This window comes from Peromyscus maniculatus, chromosome 9 (assembly GCF_049852395.1).
Source record: "Peromyscus maniculatus bairdii isolate BWxNUB_F1_BW_parent chromosome 9, HU_Pman_BW_mat_3.1, whole genome shotgun sequence".
NCBI lineage: Eukaryota > Metazoa > Chordata > Mammalia > Rodentia > Cricetidae > Peromyscus > Peromyscus maniculatus.
In genome coordinates, this window is record NC_134860.1 from 9555961 (window position 1) to 9577718 (window position 21758).

A 21758-nucleotide genomic window follows, 5' to 3' on the forward strand; every position below is an offset into this window, starting at 1 on the left:
CTAACATACCCAGTAAGCCCTGAGCTGCAATTCTTCAGCCATGCCAGAGTTAAGGCATTTCAAGCAAAACAGCACTTTACCTTCAACTCACTGGCCTCATATCAAAGTGCTCATTGTTGATTGCATCCTTGCAGAGTCTAAGAAATTTGCTTTTTAAAAAATGTATGGCTTCTGTGTCCATGTTCTAGGCTTTGAGTTAGCTGAGCACAAGTAGCATCTGGGATGGATGAACCAATAAGCTGCTTCCCACCATTCCTGGACCTTCACACATCTGTTCCCCAATCCCATGTTGCTGCAGGAATGTGTAAGAAGCATCTGAATGCTAGAGTATTGGTTGTCACACTCATTTTAAGTTTGTGGCAGTATTTATTCTACCTCTGGTTATAATGGTTGTTCCCTAGGCCCAGAGGAATGAATTGTTTCATCTTCCATTGTGGACCTCTCAGGGCTTCATATCATCAAGAAATCCAAGAACCATATTGCTCCATTCGGGGGGGGGGGGGAGCTAGAATGAGCTTTACTGAAATGATTGTGTACAGTACAGATATCTAGCCTCTGAGCTAGTCATTTACACTGATCTCTGGGGAGGGGACTGAGGTGGAAGCGTGGGAAGAAGGGGGACTTGATATTGAGCTCCAGGCTATTGAGTGTACCCTTGGCACTGTAACTGATTATAGAAGGTCACCATCTTACAGGAATTTTATAGCTTCTTATCACTGACACTCTAAATTCCTTGTCTTTTATTATTTTCAAAGAGAATTTATAAAGGAAATAAACAGAAAACCATCAATGGTAGAACATTGTGTTGAAAAATGAGTTTTGTTGTCAACTCTAGAGCACTGTATACCATTCCCAGCAGATGACAAAAGGTTTCTACGAGGGCCTCCATTCTTGGGCCCATTCTGGAACTGTGCCAGGTATGACACAGTGTGGTCCAGGCAGATCCTGCCACAAAGGGAAAAATCATCACAGTGGACCTAAAAGCAGCTGTTCCATACAGGTGAGGAGGTGCACAAGGTTATTATCATCCTATGGAAGACTGGAATTTCCAGTTATTTGACCCATCACCGAGAACTGTCATTTACCACCTGACAGCCATCCCTGTAGGGATCCCCAGTGTGGTGGATCAGTTCATCTTCTGGCACAACCAGTTCATCTTCCACATTCTTCCTTCTACCCATTTTCTGTCTGCTTCCTCTCTAGCTGGACTAGAAACTGAGACAGACACAGGCTGTGTGTTGCTGAGGAAGAGCCCTTTAAGATTCTGAGGACAATAGCCTAAGAATGGTTAGAGACAGCTATGAGATCACCATGTGCTTGCTTCACAAGATGCACTTTTAAGAGCACACTGCCTTGATCTGACCAATGAAATAATTTGATTGGTTCTCAGATGAACATGTAAACTAGATTGAGAAAATTAATTTGTGAATATTTTGCTAAAATTACCTGGATACAGTGTGTGTATGAGGTGGACTTCCTATGTGACTGTTGGTTGGGAGACAGTGGAAGCATCGATGCCAAAGTGTTCTTAAAGTCTGCCTAGAACAGAATTGACCCAAGGGGAAGTCCTCACTTAGAGTACAAGCCACAGCTTCCAGTAGACTTTCAAGAGCCTAGAGAGCCAGCCAGGCATGATGGTGATCTGGGTTGTTTGTTTGTTTGTTTCAATTTTTGTCTTCAGGCACATGAGGTGATGAGCCTCTTTTTTGCTCCTATCTATTCATTTGGGTGGCTGATGAAATGACCTGAAAACTCTTAAGTGTAGACATAAGTGTCTCATGAGAGCAACATAAGATGTCCAGGAGTGATATCAGCTGACCAGTACACTGGAGCTTATCGTCATCAACTGCTGAACTATGTCCGTTATAGTTGGCAAACAGCCACCTTACCACCGACGACCTACAACAGTGCCTGACTCACCTTGACACCTCACACTGTTAGCAAAGGATCTAATGTCCTGCTTCTGTCAGCAGGAATTGCCATTTGTTGAAGCTGTCAATAATTCTGTGTTGCCAAGATCCGTGGTCATATCTCAGTTCTTGTCCTGCTTGGCCTTTTGAGAATGTTTGGCCACCCCTACCTTGCAGCACCCAACAGGTTTCTAGGAGCTTCCCCACACCTGCAGCCTGGGCTAGTTAGTTCTCTGTCTCTTCCTCCTCCACCTCCAGCGTGCTCATCCCTATGTGTGTCCTCTCTGAAGGTCCATGTGCGTACAAGGCATAGCTCTGCACATCTTTTCCACATGCACGCATTCACCTGCTGATCTTGTCCACTCGCTTGGTTTGAAATACTACTCCAAATTGCATATTGTCAGGATCTCCCCCTTAAACTCAAAAGTTCGCATTTCTAATGGTCTACACGATGTCCCCTGGCCCACTCCAAATTCACACATCCCAAACAAAGCTCCTGGCAGTCAGCACGGCCCCCACTGCAGCTCCTGACTGTCCCCACTTCATTTTCCAACCACTCAGGACTTCTCTAAGTCTTCCCTCTCCCAAACACCTCACACTTGTCATCGGATCCCATCACCTGTACCTTCAGCATCTGTCTGCTGTCTGGCCATTCACATCACTGTTCCGCTAGCTCTGACCAGCATTGGTCCCTTGGCTCACTGCAGCAGGCTCCAAACCAGTCTCTACTTTTGTCCTTGACCTACTATTGTCTATTCCTGACCTTATTCTTCTCAAGGTTATTCTTCTCAAAGATAAGCCAAGTCCCTCCTTCCTCCCAGTTGCTCATAAAAATGGCGCCATTCTCAAGATTCCCGCAGGACTTCACAAACTCACCATTAAGCCTGTCTGTTCCTGATAGTTCCCTGCGTGCCAGTGCATCAGCCTTTGCCAGACCACCTAAAGTGGCTGTGGGGCTGCACTTTTGCCCCTGACCCCAGAAATGTTTCTTCCCAGTCTCCTACATGGTGGGTCTGTCATTGACCAAGTCTTAATTCAAGTTTGTTTTTCTTATTACGCTTTCCCTCATAAACTCAACACATAGAAGGGAGTCTGAAGTTGTTTTGCTTGTCACTTTGTTGAGCACCAAACACCACAAATCACAAGCTATCAATATTTTGAAGAAATTGGTCAGACCATTAAATCCATATTTAATACAAATTTACTGAGTACCATTCCTGGGAAGGTAACTGCCTTGCCCATATACACTTCCGGATAAAACCAGTCCCATCCTATTCTCACTCCCATCAGAAGTAAAAACATCTGCTGATCCTAGATTGGCCCCCCAAGGAGCTGGCCCCTGCAGAGGAGGTGCTAAGTTTAGGGGCAGAAAACTGCCCCTTCTCCAGCAAGATGACCCACACTATAGGCTTTTACATTCCCATCTAATTCACACACCACTCATGCTGAATATCTCTTATTAAATATCTTAGAACCAAAAAAGCTTGGGGTTTGGATATTTTGGGAATTTTACATATTTGCATATATACAATGAGGTGCCGGGTCTGGGATGTAACTGTCACCAAGAAATTCATATTGGCCTCTTGACAGTCAGTGTGACTCCCATGTCAGCAGGCTCAATGCATAGATCCTCTACCCAAAGCCTGGAGACCATTTTATACATTATTTTTAGTATGCTTGGCTGGACTGTGACCCCTGTGTCACCTGAGGTAACACTCAGATGTTTCTACTTGTGACACCCCGTTGGTGCTCACTGGTTCAGATTTGGAAGAGGTTTGGATTTCCTGAATAAGTGTGTGCAGACTGCATTGATTTAGTTTCCGAACATCCAGAAACACTCGTGGCTGGTGCACACCCCTTCCTGAGGGCCTGGTCCAGGCTGTGCTGGAGTTATTCCTTCTACAACAGGGGATTCTTGCTATTCAGGTCTGAGACTGTGAGAGCCTGGGGGGTGGGGTAGGGGGGACTCCAGGCCTGTTTGTAGCCATCAAATTGAAAGCAGAAACTTCTGGAGTAAGATGAAGGACAGACATCACAAACAAATGGCTGTGCCCTTGGCTTGGCTCCAGAGCAGGATGAAGACGGAGCAGGGCCAGAGTGCACCCTGACCTGACCTTACCTTAGGTTGAATGGGTCCTCTGCGTGGCCTTTTCCTTTCAAGCTGGGTTGGAAAGTGCAAAAGCTAAACAAAAAGAGAAAGTTTCATGAGCAGAGCCACTGCCCTCCCCCAAGATTGCTCTACACCCCTAGTTCCCCATCCCTCATTCCACCCTGCCCTGCAGTCCTGATCACCAGACCTCGGGAGCCTCTGAGGTACCCCTTTGGCAGTCTCTGACATCACACATGGTAGGTACATTAATAACAGCAATGGCAAAAAACAAAAGTTACTGCATTAAGGGCTTGCAGGTCCTTTTTAGGACCTAGGTACCTTATATTTCCATGACCAATTGGGTAACTACTTTAACACATTCCTCATATCACTGTGGCTTCAAAGGTCATCTTAAGACCCCTAGAACACTCAGTCCATGCTCTCAGCTAACAATTGAATCTTACATGCCCCCCTCAAAGACCCTGGGGAAAGACTTGGTTCCCAGGGTGCTGCTATTGGAATGTGGTGGGACTTCAGGGAGATGGGATGAAATGAAGGTCTTTAGGTCATTGTTGGGCCTAGTCTCAAAGGGGACTGTGGGACCCCAGATGTCTTCTTTTGCTCCTGCCATGAAATGATGCCTTTGCCACATACTGTTAGCATGATGCACTGGTTGACAACAGGCCCAGAGTGATGAGGACAACTGATCAAGTACTGGGACCTCCAACGTGTGACACCAAATAAACCGTCCTCTTATAAACTGGTTATCCCAAACACACCATCAGAGTGGCAGAAAGGAGGTGTGTAAGGCTTCTAGATAACAGCAGGAAACTTGGGTTCATACCCAGAAGCTAGAGGAGCACATCAGACAGTGAACCCCACGTGTCTGTTCAGCCCACACAGACCATATGGGTTTTAGGAGGCAGCTGACCGTCCCAAAGTGAGTCACTCTGGCAGACACAAACCTGTGTACCCATTTTCCTCCATTCCAGTCCAGAGTCCTGGATATGGCAACTGGCCCTGGGGTCATTTACCAGCCAGGGCCACCAGAAAGGCAAAGCTGGAAGCTCCCCAGGTCAGAGATTAGAGGTCACCTGCTCCCCCATTTCTGTTTGCTCTGCTGGTGACCAGGACCCTGCCCTTCTCTCTGCCTCGTTCCTCTGTGTCCATGTCTCTGTAGCTTCAGTAACAATAGAAATAAGTAACTCTGTGTATTAAGGACTCAGATGCGCACTGGCCTTGCTTAGACGGATGGATTCATCTATCTGGAGAAGAAAGGGAGCTGAGGTGCAACAGCAGCCTCCTCTTAGGAAAGATGCTTCGGCATGCAAGTGCGAGTCTGTGCTTCGGAGTTCTTTCCAGTAAAACAGGAGATTGGAATGACTAGAACTGGCCATTGGAATCCAAAAGAGAGACTAAGCCAAGCGAAAACACACACACAAAAAGAATGACTTGGAAAATTAGAAAATGCAGCCAAAATGTTCTAGAAGGCCCATTGTACAACCACCTTCTTAAAGAACTGTGTCGGCACGGCTCCTGCCCTCAGCCACCACCGGCCCTGCCACTTCAGCCTACAGAGACGAGGCTCCTCTGTTTACGTTTGTACTTTGTCTCAAAAGTCAGGAGGCTCCTTGTACCTCACCTAAATTCTGCTTGCTGTGGCTTGGGAAGCCTTTCCCTGAGACTAGAGGTGGGAAATCTCCATTTCTCTGCCCAGGGTTTGGGATCGGTTTCTTGGAAACGGGAACTTGTCAGGCCCTTACCTCTTGACGGCTTTACTCCGGTCGTTATTGTAGAACACTAGGAGCGTGGAATACCCATTTTGGAAAAAGATCTCCAGGGCGATGTCCTATACAGAGAAATTACTGTTATGAGGAAAGATGACTCCTGAAATTGAGGTGCTTGCGGGTGACAGAGCAGGTGGCCATTTGCCATGTGGGTTTCTGTGGTAGGAAACCCTTATGGTTAGTGGTGGGTGAGTGATGAATGCTGAGGCAGGGGTGTGGCCACAGATAACACCTGCAGATGAAGCAGGAAGTGAAGGCTTCATTTGCAGGACGGGTAAAGAACAGACAGAGGGAGAGCATGCTCAGTTGCACACTCAAATTGCATGTGACATCTCTGGGTCATAGGCTTTGTTACCTAAAGCAGGAATCAGCTCACTAGAAACCCCAGAAGCTATGGAGTTGGGCTGACTCTCCATCTGAGCACCACTGCACGTTTATCATCTGTAGACATGTTACGATGAGGCGCTTCCCACACCCATGTCGCCGAGTCATCCAGATGTGGCAGCACACTGTCACACCTGAATAAACTCTACATGGTTCTATTGCCTTCTCCTTCTGCTGTTTTCTTTCCTTTCTTCTCCTCTCTCTCCCTTCCCTCTGTCCCAAGCTATGCCTTTAACAGACTTGGAATAAGGGACACCACAATGCCAGACATGGCATCAGGGAAAGAGAATTTCTGGGGTTGGAGGGAGGTCCAGAGAGACTGAAGCCTGGACATGGAGGGCCGACTTGGGTCTGGGGCTGTGCATCCAGCAGAAAGCACCACTTGCTTCTCCTGGTGGCCAGAAAGTTCTCCCAGCCCAGGTCTCCCAGCAGGAGAGGTATTTGTATGGGCACCTTCAAGACCTCTACCAAGACATGTTAGAGTGCTGCAAAGAGAAACGTAAATAACGAGAAGATAGAGGGTGGAATCCAATCCCTGGAGGTTACAGCTTACTCAGATCCTTAGAGAGACAGGCTCTCACTCTCCCGGGAGGACCCAGAACTGGATAATAAAAGCTTCTCCATCAGCCAAATTGCCCCTTGGCGACACAGATGCTCCCCCACCTCTGAATTCCACAGCCACCTGGAAGCAATCACTATTTCTTGGGACAGAGGAAACACTCTCGGTAACACTTGCTATGCACATCATCTGTGAGGCAAGCACAGAAATCCAGGAAGGTTCTGTGTGTCTGACATATGCTCAGTGCTGTATGTACAGTGTGGAAAGGGCAAGGCAGGGCTGCCTCTCCCTGCGGCGTGAGGTGACCTGGAGAAGTGACCAAGGGAGCCAGAGTGGGATGAAGCCCGGGACCAGGCACCTTGCCTAGGAGCTTCCTGGTGGGGACGTCTTCCTTACAATGCCTCCCTCCTCACTTCCTCCTCTCCTTGTGAAAGAGCTCAGGTCAGACAAAACAAGGAACACATTCTTCAGGCAAAGTAGCCACAATGGAGGAAAAGGACTTAGGAGAGGCCTAGACCTTGGCTGCCAGGGTAGCTGGAACTCTAGACTTTCCTCCCTTGAAAGGCCTCCCTGAGCTTCAGCTTTGGGGAATAATGAGACTCCGGCAGGAGGCTTCCATGAGGAATCCAAGTGTTCCACACACCCTAAATGAAGCCACAAGTCCAAGGAGCCCTTTGAAAGTTCTTCCAAGTCAAATAGTGTTCCTCTCTGCCCTTGGGAACTATCCCAGAACCTACAGAGAGGGTGAGGGATAAGCCCTGTCCTCTCCTCCTACCAGGCTCTCGTCTCCCTGTGTCCTGAAGCTGCCTCGAAGGCCTGGGAGGCAGCCCTGCCCTTGCTGAGGTCAGACTGATGGCAGTAAGTTGGGGTGTAGGCCACTGGGCCCCAGAGCTCTCTTCCTCCTACCCAAGAGGCAGGTGATGCTTCTAAATAGAACGTTCTAGAAAGAAAACAGTGCAGGAGAGCATGGCTGAACTCATTCTCTCACAGGAGCCTCCATCTGTGTTCAGGACGTGAGGAGCCCTGGTAATCAGTTGGGAGGCTCTGGAGGTACATCAGAGGAGAAAGTCCTCAGGTCCCTAAATCACTTGGCCTGGGAGATAGAGGAGCTCAGAGCTAGGCAAGTTCTGGAGAAGGTCAGGAGAGGGACTGGTGACAGGTGTTCAGGGTCACCAGCTCTATGTGATGCCCCTAAATTCCTGAATCTCCAGTGCGGTTTTGTATCACAGGAAAGATACTGAGTCCCGGAAGACCCAGTGAGCAAGAATAGCCCAGCAGTTAATGGCCTGGCTGGAGAGCCTGCCAGAGACCCAAGTCAGTGAGGGACCAGATGATGCCCGGGGAAATGATACCCATGGTTTCTCCACAAGAGTCCTGAGCGGTACCTAGGAGCCAAGCGGGGTCACAGACAGGTATCTCTGATGATGCCTGGTTCACCTGTCATGATGAACAAACCACCCCCTTACACCCTGGGTGGGTCAGAGCCTCTCCACTAACCTGCAGGAGAAAGCGGGCCTGCCGGAGCTCTCTGAGGTCGCTGTAGGCATGGCGCTGGCAGGAGTGGTGGTCGGAGGACCTGTCTTTGCTGCACATGTTGAAAATGAAGGGGTCGCTGATGCTGAAAAGGAAACACGATATGTGGTGCACACTTATGGACAGCCGCAGGAGAAGGCGCTGCTAGGCTCCTCCCACTCGCCGCCCTCTTCTGGCTCCTCCCACCCACCGCCCTCTCCTGGCTCCTCCCACCCACCGCCCTCTCCTGGCTCCTCCCACCACCGCCCTCTCCTGGCTCCTCCCACCCACCGTCTTCTCCTGGCTCCTCCCACCCACCGCCCTCTCCTGGCCCCACATGGTTCAGGGCTGCACTGGAGAAGGGCTGTAGTCTTGCCTGCTGTTCTATTGGCCTCTGCTGATCTGATGAGCCTAGGGCCAGAAATCTACTCTCTTCTGCCCTTGAAGAGTTGGCTGAGTGCCAGCCTCATCAGGGAGTCATGTTGACCCCAGGGTGCTGAGCAGGGCTGACTGTGAGACCAGTCCCTGCATTCAGAAGTCTGAAAACTGGTTACACCACATGGTTCTTGGGTACTTTGGACCCACTCCCCCTAGTTCTGTGTCTTTAGTGGCCCTGGAAGCTCTCCAGATGGACCACCCAGAGCTGTTAGATGTGCTTGTCTGAGATCGAAGTCCACTGAATTAGAAGACACACTGTGTCATCACGCGGATGAAAGAACTAACTGGAAATCTTTGAGTTTGCAAGATCCAGGCTTGGTTGAAAGAAGGGAGCGCCTTCTAGATTCTCTGAAGCTAGACCCTTGGAGGGCCAACCAGCATCCTACCAAAGAGCAGAGTAGAGCCACATGCATCCTGAGTCCCACCTCCTGCAACATGGAGGGGTAGCCTGTAGGATCCAGAAGGTAGAATGGGACCACACAGAGATCTCAGGAGGCTTTCTACCTGTCATCCGTCTAAAGGTTCAGAATGATCCTGCATCCTTGAAGGACGTGGAAAAGGCAGAGAACCTCAGATCTGTCTGAATACTCATTCCCAAAGAGGGCATTTTGTTATTTCAGTCACCAGTTCACCTTGGGGCAGGACGGGAGTATGGGGCCTTGGGAAGTAAAATTAACTCCCTTTACAGACACACCCATTTCTGAAAATCTAGGTCATGTAGCCAGTATTTTGCATTTATTTAGATTTTATTTGATCTTAAACTGTGTGTGTACCATCACAAACTTTCTGACTATTCTGATAAAATTTCCCGTTAAGACGAGTAACACCTGCCCTGTACATCAATGCTACAGAATTCACGGTCCAGTTACAAGCCTTGAAAGACCAGAGGTGAAGGAACCCTGACCAAGATGGGGATGAGGAGGAGGAGACTGCTTCACCTCCCCCTCGTGTTAGCTCCCAGTGAAGTCCATGAGGTCTTCATACCACCATTCTGTAGCTAAGAGGAGTCAGACTGTCACAGACCTGGCGGGAGTTTCTAGTCTACTCAGTGGCCCAGGTTCCATACTGTAAAGAGCTCGGACTTTCATGTAGAAGGCTCCTGCAGGACAGGATGGAAGCCTGAACTCTCCGGGTAGCTTCTTCTACAGACAGCTTTGAAGACACAAACCCAGGCTCTTTACCATCCCTCCTGGCCCTTCTCAGAACAGCCTTCCTGGACCCTCTGCTCTGAGCCACATCGCTGTAGGGCTAATCAGAGAGAAATGTGGTTTTGGTTTTGGCCATGAGGCTTTAATTCAAAGCTGCTGCTGGCTGAGACCCATTGCACGTTTCTGGTGCCATTGCGGGTGTAAGTTGAGCTGTTTCTAAATATTTCTGACTTTCAGAGGGGCAATGGTGATAATTCTAACTCCTACCCTTGGCTTAAGCCAAGCAGCATCCAGGTCAAAGTCTGGTGGGAATGACAACCATTCATTTTTTTTGTGTGTGCCCCCACAGGCCCCTGCTCTGAGACCCTCAGAAAACGCCCGCTACACCTTAGAGGTCCTCCACAGAGCTGTTCAGCACCTCCTGTGCAGGCTGGGCAAAGGCAGAGGCTTTTGCTTATGGCTTCTGTCCCCTGACGCTCCCCTGAGCCCTGTGCATGTTTACTAAGTGAGTCCTGCTCCCTAGCTGCTCAGTACTTCCCCATCCTGGATTTGATCCTAAACGAGTCTCCCCTGAGCATGCGCCATGGTCCTTTCCAGCTACAAATCTGGAAGCTGCTGGCCAGAGGTGATGTTTCCCCGAGGTTACACTTTGCTGCTGCATCCAAACCCAGGTCCTCTTGACTCTTAGACCCACGCTCATTCAACAATGTCCTGGGAGGCAGGAAGGCTCTCCTCAGAGTTTCCAGGGCGCTCTTCTACATCTCCCTCCTTTCAGTTACGCCATGCTACAGATTCCACAACTGACATCTGTGACACATGGACAGCCTGAGGAAAAATGAACTGAAGTATGGTGGGGGCTTTGGGGAGAAAAGAAACAGCCACTTTCTCACGCCTACCGGAACCGCATAACCATAGAGGACAGACTCGACAGTCATGGATCCTCAGAAAAGCTAAACTGCATCCATTGTTGAATTCACTGATAGAAGTTCAAGTTCAGGTCCATCAGGGACAGTATTCATACAGGTGCCACTGGGTGCTTTGGGTAACAATTCATCTTACACATCATGCTAAATAAATCAGCACTCAGACATCCAGGGTGAATGGGAAGGGAGAAGGAGGAGTTTGGTCCCTCTTCATCAATAGGTGGACCTGTTGTTACAGTTCATAGGATGCTGTCTAGAGTTCTACTTCCTGGCAGCCATCTTGACATATGAAATTGTCTAGAGTGACCTTGGTATAACTCTTAATAGTTATACTAGGGAAATCCACTATGTCAGGTAAATGGTAGTCATGACACTGAGTGGCCTGCTTTTGACAGCTGAAGTAAGTTTCAAAATAAAATATCCTCCAGTTTGCTCCTATTTGAAGTCACTTGAATTTTTCAGAATGACACTTGAAATTATGGCTGGAACCTCTCAGGGATGGTACACTCTTCAGTGGTCTCATCTCTTTGTGTCTTTTGGAGCTACCAAGCATGAGATGAATGTTTAGTAACTTTGCAGAATTGAATGCAACAGAGAAATGATGCTCAACACTGCCCATGGACATGGAAGGAGGATCGGGTTTAATAACTAAGGTTCCAGTGGATGCCACTGTTATGGGGTAGAATTGTGACTTTCTAAAGAGATCTGTTTATGCCAGAATATGACTTTATTTGAAAATGGGACATTTATAGAAGCTATACACTTAAAATAAATGAGATGGGCACTAATCTAAGACAACCGATGACATCATAAAAGGGGAGATTGGACACAGAGACACACAAGGAAGACGATGTAAAGACAGAGAGAGAAGACAGCCATGTAACTGGTGGGATGTTATGTACAAGCCAAGAACTTCCAAGGACTGACCAGACACTAGAAACCAAGGGGGAAAGGAAGGCTTCTTCCCATGAGCAGCCGAGAAAGTGGGTTCCTGCTGACACCTTGATCTGTCCTTCGGGCTTGTCAGGCTGTGTAATTATAAAGTTCTGTGGTTCTTTTAGACCACTTAATTCCTCACAGCCCTAATGAACTAACACAGCCCCTGAACTCCCAGGCATGGAGGGAACCCAGTATAACTAAGAGTTTCTCAGGAGCTTCTTCAGTTCTGCAGAAGACGCCTAAGTCCAGTGATGGGGCACTCACAGTGTTCTTGGGTTTATTTGGGGATGTTTTTATGGTATATCAGTGAGCCCCTTCCAAGGTTTAATGCTCAGCTGTGCTCAACTTGATGGCTTTTAGAGAAGCATTTCAGGGTTGGCCTGGCTTTATTTTTAACAGGCTTATTTATGTATCTTCCTTAGTCTCCAGATCAAAATAAGGCTTAAGCCCCATTGATCTGACATGATCTGTGAGCCTGGCTGGGAGAGCTGCCTCTCTAGTAGTGCCAGCACTTTCTCAGGCCATAGACAAGATCAGGCAGGTGGGGGGGGGGGGTGGCTGTCGGATTAACAAAAATTTCCTTCGGGTGACTAAAAATACCCAGGCCATTTCCTGAAGATACCCAAAGGTAGTCAGTTGATTCCACTCTGCCTGCATTCTAGAAAAGTATATTTCCAGATAAGGAAGTCACTCTTGCCATTACAAAGCAAAATGCCTGACTGCTGGGCTTCTCTTACAACTGCAGGGATAGACAACTTGATGATTAAAACAAAGCGTAGCTGATCAATAGGATCTTATCTAAGGCCCGTTCAATCCAAGCTCAGATGAAGCGTGAAGCGATGGGTTATGCATGTCATTACATGGGCATGCTGAGCAACTAGAAAGAGCAGAGAGCTTCCATCAGCTTACAAAGACCAGTCTGCAGACCCACTGTCCGTATTGATCAGTATCCATAAAACATGAGCAAGAAGATGGGATGAGTGTGCCAAGTATTAATTATACTCCTCCAGCTTTGGAAAAGCATCAAAGACTTGTAGTAATAGGAGAGGTTTCGATATGAATAAAAGATGGAAATTAGCGGGGAGAGGAGGTCAGCAAGGATAATAAAGCAAATTTCAACCCTAATCTAAATTGGGTGGGCTGGCACACACTCTTCTACACACCCTTTAACTCCGGCTTCCTGACACAAGCTGGGAATCATGACAACTGGGAGTTAAAATTCTTACTATTGAGAGGTCAGTACTGAATTCTTTGCCAACATTCAAAAACAATGGTTTTCAAAGTATGGTCCCCCGTGACTATAGAATCAGCCTAAGCTAGGAGCTGGCAAGATATCAGATCCTACTAGATCTACTGAATTAGAAACTAGAGAAAGGGAAGAGTCCAGAACTCTGTTCTAATGATCCCTCCAGGTGACTCTAGGGTAAGCCACTTGCAAAGTCACTAGGCTAAGAAGTTACTTGGTTACCATAGGAACCTTTGCAACCGTCAGTGAAAAAACTCTCTATCCATTAAGTGCAAGGACCATGGAAAACACACAACTTGACAACCTGCAAAACACTGTCAGTTTGAATTTGAATGGATGTCCTTCCAGAGCACAGAGTGGTCGGTAAGAGCTAGTTGAATCCTGAAAGACCAAACATTTGTCACTATGGAAAGGCCTTAGGATTTCCTGCTGGCGATGTCTGCTCCTAGTTGGGGTAAAGATGGGAGACTCCAGTTTCTTTCCTCATTTGGTTGCTTTGTATTGTTTACTCGAGATAGGATTCTCACTTGTAGCCCCTGCTGGCCTCAAACTTGGGATCTTCCTGCCCCAGCCTCCTGAGCATTGGGATAACACAAGTGTCACCCGACCTGGACCTGGATGATGGTTCAAAAGTCCTATCCAAATCTTACCCATTGTTAGATCTTAGCCACATCCTCAGGCAGCCCCCCTTATCATATCAGTACCAGGATATCTCCCAAGTATGGTCACGTAAGTGCCCCTGTATCATGTATGTTTTGCTCCAGAATGATAGTGTGTGCCAACCTCTTTTCTAAGAAGCCTGTCTGTGCTGGCTATGGCACTCAAATGCCTCTGCATGAAGGGCCAGCAGCCATTGTCTTATGTAGATCAGTGGCCAGCCAGTCAGTTGTTGAACACGTAACCTGATGTGATTGAAGTCTGTTATCTAAATAACCCAAGGGAGGTCTTCAAGCACTACAATACATTTCCTGGAAGTAGAGACCTGAGGGGCTGCCAGGCAACATGTTATCCAGCCCAGAAGCTGGCTTTGGATTGCCATGGCCACAGGTTCTAAACCCTCCATAAACAGTAGGAAGAGGAAGAGAGGGGATTGGAAGGAGGCGGGGCTGGAGGAATCTACGGGGAAATCAGAGAACTCACTTGGATAAGCAGTGGCGGGTGCAGTAGACATCGCCTGTGGGAGACAGAGTAAAGTTCTCACAGACATAGAAGTGTTGCTGGCCAAAGAGCAGGATCCCTTCTGAGACCAGGTGGCCCTGCACAATCACCAGGGGGACCTTCTGGGACACCTGCAGGGAGAGAAGTGCTAGAGTCAGACTGTAGGTGTGGGAAACGTGCCTATGCTTCTTGCGAAGATCAGGGGGCCAATCACCAGCCACTCACAGGACATTTGGAGGTGACATCGGTAGAGGCTTGAAAGAATGACAGGCCGACTATCCCAATCACAACCCGTGTGGCACACTTACACTGAATCCCCTGTGTAGTAGTTTTTAATCTTACCCAGTGACACAACAACCCTGATCTAGCCATCTGGGTGACATTTAATCTCAGCACTCGGGAGGCAGAGGCAGATGGATCTCTGTGAGTTTGAGGCTAGCCTGGTCTACAAAACAACTTCCAGGACAGCCAGGGCTGTTACAGAGAGAAACCTTGTCTCAAAAAACAAAAAAAATATTATAATTATACCATCTCTCCCTTCCCTTTTCTCCCTCCAAACACTTCTATATACCCCTCCTTGCTCTCTTTCAAATTTGAGGCCTTTTTTGCCATTAAATTTTGTTACATACATAGGATGTATAAGTATATACATATATATTCCTAAATACAGCCTGTTCAGTCTGTGTAAGGTTACTTGTATGTTTTCAGGCTGACATTTGATATTGGATAACCAATCGGTGTCCTCTTCCCTGGGGAAGACTATTTCTCCTGCTCTCAGCTTTCCCTGCCTGTCTCTGGCCCCTCTTCTGCAATGTTCTCTGAGCCTTTATTTTGGGGAGTGTTTTGTAGATGTGTCTGTTGGGACTTACTGCTGTAGTTCCTAAGTCCTTTCTCTTACATTTAGCCCCCTAACAAACAAAGCATTCCCCAGGTCATAATGAGGCAAGTTTTACTGGGGACAAGCAGTTGTCCAGGGACTATCTGGTAACAGCCAATGAGTAGCTGAGCCAGGAGTCGAACCCAGGTATGTCCAAAATGCAAGCCTGGTACTGCTGTCTCTGCAAAACCAAGACAAGTGTGAGTACAGGATGTTCAGCGTCCATGTAGACACTTGCTCCTGGACCACAGCCCACACTCCTTCACTGACAGGGAGCACATGGAGCAGGGTCATATCTCTTCCCAATGACAACTTGCCCCTAGCAACAGGTCAACATGGAGTCATGAGGCTAGGGCCCCTTTGTCTCAATTCAGAGCCACTACTTGGGTGTGATCAGCTGAAGCCATTGCATTATAGCTGTACCAGGCCAGCCTCGACTTCCCCACTCCAAAATACTTGCTGAGAGCATATCCACATGGAGATCCTAGCTAGCATCCCGGGGATTCTGACTTGTGACAATGATTCAGATTCCAGCATGAATGAATGATGAATAAAACCCAAAGGAACTAAGAACATGGCCAAAGTCAGTATTTCTCCAGGTATTGCCATCCTTACAAATGCTTAACCGAAAGGTAGTGGTGGCACACAGCTATAATGCCAACACTGAAGTATAAAGGGGCAGGGGTGTGGGGGAGACATTAACACAAAGACAGAATGTGGCACTTACCTGCAAAGGCCAGTACTGAATTCTGAGGCAAGGAAGGTGTGTGTGTGTGTGTGTGTGTGTGTGTGTGTGTGTGTGTGTGTGTGTGTGTGTGTGTGTTGGGGACACGGGATGGATCTGAAGGCTGAAAGTGTCATACACCTATATTCCCAGCTACTGGGGAAGCTGAGCCAGGAGGATTAGTTGAGGAGCTTTTTTGAAGCCCAGCCTGGACCACAAATGAGACCATCTCAAAAAAGGAAATAGTAAGTAGACGTCTCGCCACAGTCACCAGCATTGCGGTTTGTTCCAGCAAACCCATGCTGAGGTTCAGTCCACACAGTGACAGTCTGAGCTGGTGGGGCCAATGGGAAAGGCACTCAGGGCTGAGGGGGCCCAGGCCAGGAATCAGGGAATGGCTATCTGCCTCCCAAAGGTCTTCTGAATGCAAATAAGGCTTTCTTTACATTGCTCCTGACGTGATAAGCAACGTGTTTCCACAGTTACGGCTAGTCTTTTCCCCGAGCAGCCCCCCTTGGGGCGCCTTCCTAACAGCCTCTTGTGGACACGTCTGACTTTCACTAACAGTTACAGACTATTCCAACGCAGCTTATTTGACCAATTTTTCACGAATTTAAGCTTACGTTAACATCTTTGGCACATGCAGGGCTGTGACAGCCACCCTCATACTGCACATGTCACTTTGAATCGCAGGGTACATCTGAGGAATAAAGTTCTGGGAACCAGACAGGAGGCCCGGGGTGAGGTTTTAAATTCTCACAGCTATTGCCAATGGCTCCCTTGCAATGCGGCACAAGATTGCCAGCACTGTAAGAAGGGCCTACAATGTGAATCCAGTTTGACTGTACCTCCCAGGGGAGCAAAGTTTGCTGCCCATTGTGGGGCATGAGGGTGTGGAGGAGGGGCCCTGTGGAGGTGTTTACTAGCATATGGTTCATTGGGGCAAAAAGACTGAGTGCTGACCTTAAAAGAAAAAGATGAGAAGACTCACATTCACACACTTCCTGTGTCTTGTCACATGATGCCCTGTGTCACCCTGAGACTCTGCCATCCGGAAGATTACCACCACATGTGGGCCTTCGGCCACCCATAAGCCTAAGGAAACTTCTTTTCTTTATAAGGTAAGCACGCCTCAAATCTTTTAGTAGAGTATCACAACACAGACTGATAACAAAGTGTTATCCCAGGTTGTTTAAACTTGTTTTTCTTGTATCCTTTACAGGTGGAATTCAGAGGTCCCCCCGTCAAGTTTATGAGGTGATATGTGAAGACACAGTATGAACACCAGCATTGGCACCCCCAAAACTTCTCCCCTTCCCAAGCATCACCCCCATTAAAACCTCCACAGTCCCTGCAGTGGGGGCTTTGGAGCACATACCACAATCTGATCTGATGCTTTCCTTTGGGGAGGCTTAAGTAACAACCAGAATAAACCAAACCATGAGGAAAATGTCTAAAGAGAGCTGGGTTAATAGCTTAAAAATTGATTCTCTTAGAAAAGATATGGCATTTTAAAAACTAGAAAATGAGCCCAAGTGAACTATTACCTGCTCTTCCATTTAAATTAGCCCTGAGAGGGCTCCATCCGTGTTTACTCATGACTAAGAAATCCCTCATGCCTTGACGCTATCGATCGATCACTTGAGACAAGGGGAACTTTTGTTTCTCTAGGAGAACTTTTTAAAGACCTGCTAGATGATGTACAGTCATTCCCAGTGGGTGGATAACTAAGAAAGTAAAGTAAATACACCTCCATCTGCAGACGATGAACAACAGGTTGTCTGGAAAGCCAGAGAGGCTGGAGATGAAATGTGAGGGGCAATGACAGTCAGAGTCACTGGGTGGCAGCTTATCAGGGCACATGGCCCCAAGCAAGACCTCAGTGGTGCATCTAGAAAGGGCAAGGCCAACCACGTGTCTTTGGAAGCTGTCTGTGGCAGCATTAGTCTGTAATCTGGTGCAGCATTCAAGTTCATAGGTGAGGCCCAGAGGGGCCATTGGAAGCAATGGATCTGCCACGTGTCTATTCTCTCTTCTATTTGTGAGTAGATGAACGATGTACTCCTCCCCTTGTGTGCTCAGCACATGCTATTAGGGCTAGCAAACAGATTGGGTGTCGTCATCCCTTGGTATCCTTGGGGATGTTTCCAGAACCTCTGACCACTGCTACCAAATGCCACAGATACTCAAGTCCCTTCCCTCTCTCCTGTTGCTTTAAGTCATCTTTAGATTATTTTTAATACTTAATACAATGCCAGCACTGTCTACACTGTTGTACTGTATTGTCTAGAGAAAAGCTAAGTGAGGCTTGGAGCCTGCAAGAGCTCAGAACAGACACAATGCTTCAAAAATATTTTCTGATTTGATTCTTAGGTGGTTGGATCCATCAATTTGGCACCTGAAGGCATAAGAGTTTGGTTATTCATGTAATTAAAAAAAAGATTGCTGAGAAAAACTAAACTAAAACTATGAAAAAGGGGACAGACTACGAAAGTCATATTTGTGTTGATTCCCATAAACTCAGTTTTCTACGTTTTCTAAGCGGATCACAATGATGTAGAGCATCAGTCACATTAGTAATGAGAGAAAAGAATCCTAAAGCAATGTGGAGATTCTGCTTGTCTGAGTGTGTCAACACAGCGGCAATACATAGAAACATAGCGCTGGGTCTCTTACGTGAGGGCTTCTCTCTCTGAGACAAGGAGCAGGGACGCCCCCTGCCTGCCTGCCTGTGCCACTTCCGCAGTGAACAGCTATGACAACGCCTCCCTCCTTTTTCTGCAGGCTCTGGGACCAGGTGGAAGGAAAGTAGTGGCTTTGACACGGTCTGCCTGTTCCAGCGTAATGGGAAACACACCACAAGTCCCAAAGACAATTCAAGGCACAGCACCCACCACTGTCCCCACTAAGGATATGTTTATTGGCACTTGATTGGTGGTGTGTGGGAGTGTGTCTAGACAGGATCGCTGAGTACTCTAAACCTGGGTGTAAGGGTCTTGGGAATTGTTACTGTTGAGATCTGAAGTACTGTTGAGATCCAAAGGCTTGGTGGTCAGCTGGCTGATGGACTAATTGAGGGGTGACTGGATCATGAGGTTCCGGCCTAATCAATGTATTAATCCACTGATGGATTTGCCAGTTCATGCCTTACTGAGAAGTGAGCCCTAGTTGGAGAAGGTAAGTCACTTTGGGCCTTCCCTTGAAGAGAATGGCTTTCCCTGGCTGCTCATGTTCTCTCTCTGCTTCCTGGTCACCACATGGTGAGCCATCAATCCCTGCCACATGTTACAGCCACCATGATGTTCTCCCTTTCATACCCAAAGCAGTGGAGCCAGAACCTCCAGAAACTATAAGCTAAAATAAACCTTGCTTCCTCTGAGTTGTTTTCCTCAAGTCTTCTGTCACAGTGACAAAAAAAAAAAAAAAGTACATTTATTGGAAACAGTAGAATCTGTAACAGTTATCATAGCTGCTGCACAAACATCACAGTCCCAAGCTGTATTTCAGTTCAGTAGGTGCAGAGTTGGGCCTTAGATATAGCGCTTTGAGGGTTGGAGAGATGGCTCAAAGGTTAAGAGCACTGGCTGATCTTCCAAAGGTCCTGAGTTCAATTCCCAGCAACCACATGGTGGCTCACAGCCATCTGTAATGAGATCTGGTGCCCTCTTCTGGCCTGCAGCGATACATGCAGACAGAACACTGTATACATAATAAATAAATCTGAAAGGAAGGAAGGGAGGAAGGGAGGGAGGGAGGGAGGGAGGGAGGGAGGGAGGGAGGGAGGAAGGAAGAAAGAAAGAAAGAAAGAAAGAAAGAAAGAAAGAAAGAAAGAAAGAAAGAAAGAAAGAAAGAAAGAAAGAAAGAAAGAAAGAGAGAAATAGCATTTTGAGAACACACCTAGAAGATTTTGGTGTAGATGATCTAAAGAACACACACTGAGACATGGAGCCAAGGACACCAGTTAGGCTGTTTCATCTGATTTAAGCATATTTTCCTTCATTCATTTACTCCTACACAGCATATTAGCAAGTGCCCCACCCATTGGAGATGCAAAGGAATAGAATCATGCCTTCAAGATGTTTGTGGTCTGAGACTGCTGTCCAGCAATGGTGGGAAAGGACAGGCTTTGGAAAGTGTAGTGGAGGGTGTCTTGTACAGGCTTCATGGGAGAAAGTAATTCACAGGGAGGTGACCCCAAGGCTGGGTTAGGGATAAGGAAGGAAGGAAGGAAGGAAGGAAGGCGCGCACATGCGTGCGTGCATGCATGTGTGTGTGTGTGTGTGTGTGTGTGTAGCACTTCTGTGAAAAGGCCAGTCATGTACATGCATGTGTGTGCATATACATATGCATGCATGTGAGTTTATGCACATACAGCAGAAATGAAGAAGGTAAGTTATAGGTCAACTCAAAAGTCACCTTGTGTAAAAAGTATGTCACAGAGAGAGAGCCTTAGAAGCCATTAATCTGGGATGTCATGGGCAGCTGTGCTTTTTACCAAGCCCTGGTGATTCAGCAAAACAGGAAGTTTGGAAACAACACAGTTAGTACCCTTGCTAACGTCCTGCAAGCACTTTAGTTAAAGATACCTGGGAAGAGCGTGTGAGATACGCTGTCCAGAGCAAAAATCTCTCCCTTTGAGCTGGTTACTAAGGTCAAAGTCACATTTTTCAATGAGTTTGTATGCAAGAATAATCAGTTGTTTAATTTCTCATGTAATCAAAGAGAATAACAAACAGCACAAAGAAACCAACACTGGAGTGAGTCTGGATGGATCCCGAAGTGGAGTGGAAGGGTATGAGATACTACCCCAGAATGTAGTGACTGACGGGTCCACAATTAACATGCATTAAACCCACCACACAAAGGACAAATGGAGATGCTTGCAGGGAAATGTGCTGTGGTTCTGGGAATCATTAATCAATGATGCAAAGGCAGCACAGAGTAACAGAGTAATTACCTTCCCAGGTATTGCTGGAGGGGACTAGAGCTCAGCTGATCACACAAGGAAATGAATTCTGCTGAAGCCACCCTGGAGTTCCAGGGCTGTGGCTTTCCCAGGTCCAAGACAGATCCTGCAATTGCAAAGGTCTCAGCAAAGACAGACCAGTTTCACTAGAAGGGAATTATGCCCTGGGGCCTCTAGGAATAAAAATAAAGGCTCTTCAGGCAGCACAGGAGAGGAAGAATGAAGATTCTGAGGGGCAAACATGGATGCACTGTCACGCCCTCTCCTAGGAGGCTTTTATTTAGAAATGTAGAAAATGTGGGAGACCTGGTGTCGAGGGCCGTGGGAGTATACAGGTGACAACTGGTGTTTGACAAGTTGACCCACCAGACATATAACTCCCTGATGGGGAGCCCCACCTGGCAAAGCCGTGGGGTCACTGGCTGTGGAAACCGGTTGTTTTCTGTCTGTAACTTTCTCAGGTGCCACCATTATACCTCCTTATAAGAACAGCTGTGGGTGTTTTCCACAGCCCTTTGGTGGTGTGTTTTACATCTCTGGGCACACATTTAGCTGTGGATTTCTGTTTAAGCTGTATAATTCTGATGTATAGAAATAATACCAGAATGTTCTTCTTTACTGACACAGGAAAGTAACAGTATTCTTAGTCTAAAAGACAGCCTTTTACACATTTTGCAAAGACCGTAGAGCTAGTCCAAAACAGACTAAGCTGCCCCTGCAGAAAATATACAAAGGTTAATTCCCAGGTGTTGTTTATTGCCAAATCAAGGTCAGGCTGTTTACATCAAGACATAGTCCTTGCAGTAGCTCCCTTTCTGCACCTACCCTGACTGCTCAAGGTTCAGCCCATTGTTTACTGTCTAGGACCCCTCACCAACTTAGAGCTATGTGCATGGGTCAATGTGACATCACTAGCCTAAACAAAACTACATGACTTATCTTGTGTTATGAGTATGGGTAGGGCCCTGGAAAATGTAACTCATAATTGTCCAGAGTTTGGCTGAGGGAGAGCAGCAGCGGCCGTGTGGCGAGAGATGGCTGTGCAGAGCCATGTGAGAGCGGCTGTAGAATGTGAGGGAAGTGTGTGTGTGTGAGTGT

At 47.4% G+C, this 21758-nt stretch overlaps 1 protein-coding gene across 3 annotated transcripts in view; it reads right to left on the bottom strand.

Moving 5' to 3' along the window:
- Wdfy4 (WDFY family member 4) overlaps positions 1 to 21758 on the bottom strand; it is a 254176-nt gene that overhangs the window by 66770 nt on the left and 165648 nt on the right. For all 3 annotated transcript variants that reach the window (XM_006976744.4, XM_076544367.1, XM_076544368.1), the window contains 4 exons: positions 14076 to 14224; positions 8227 to 8347; positions 5763 to 5848; positions 4030 to 4092 (listed from right to left, as the gene is read on the bottom strand). In XM_006976744.4, the coding sequence (XP_006976806.1) occupies positions 4030 to 4092; positions 5763 to 5848; positions 8227 to 8347; positions 14076 to 14224 (419 nt within the window). The remainder of the gene's footprint in view (positions 1 to 4029; positions 4093 to 5762; positions 5849 to 8226; positions 8348 to 14075; positions 14225 to 21758) is intronic.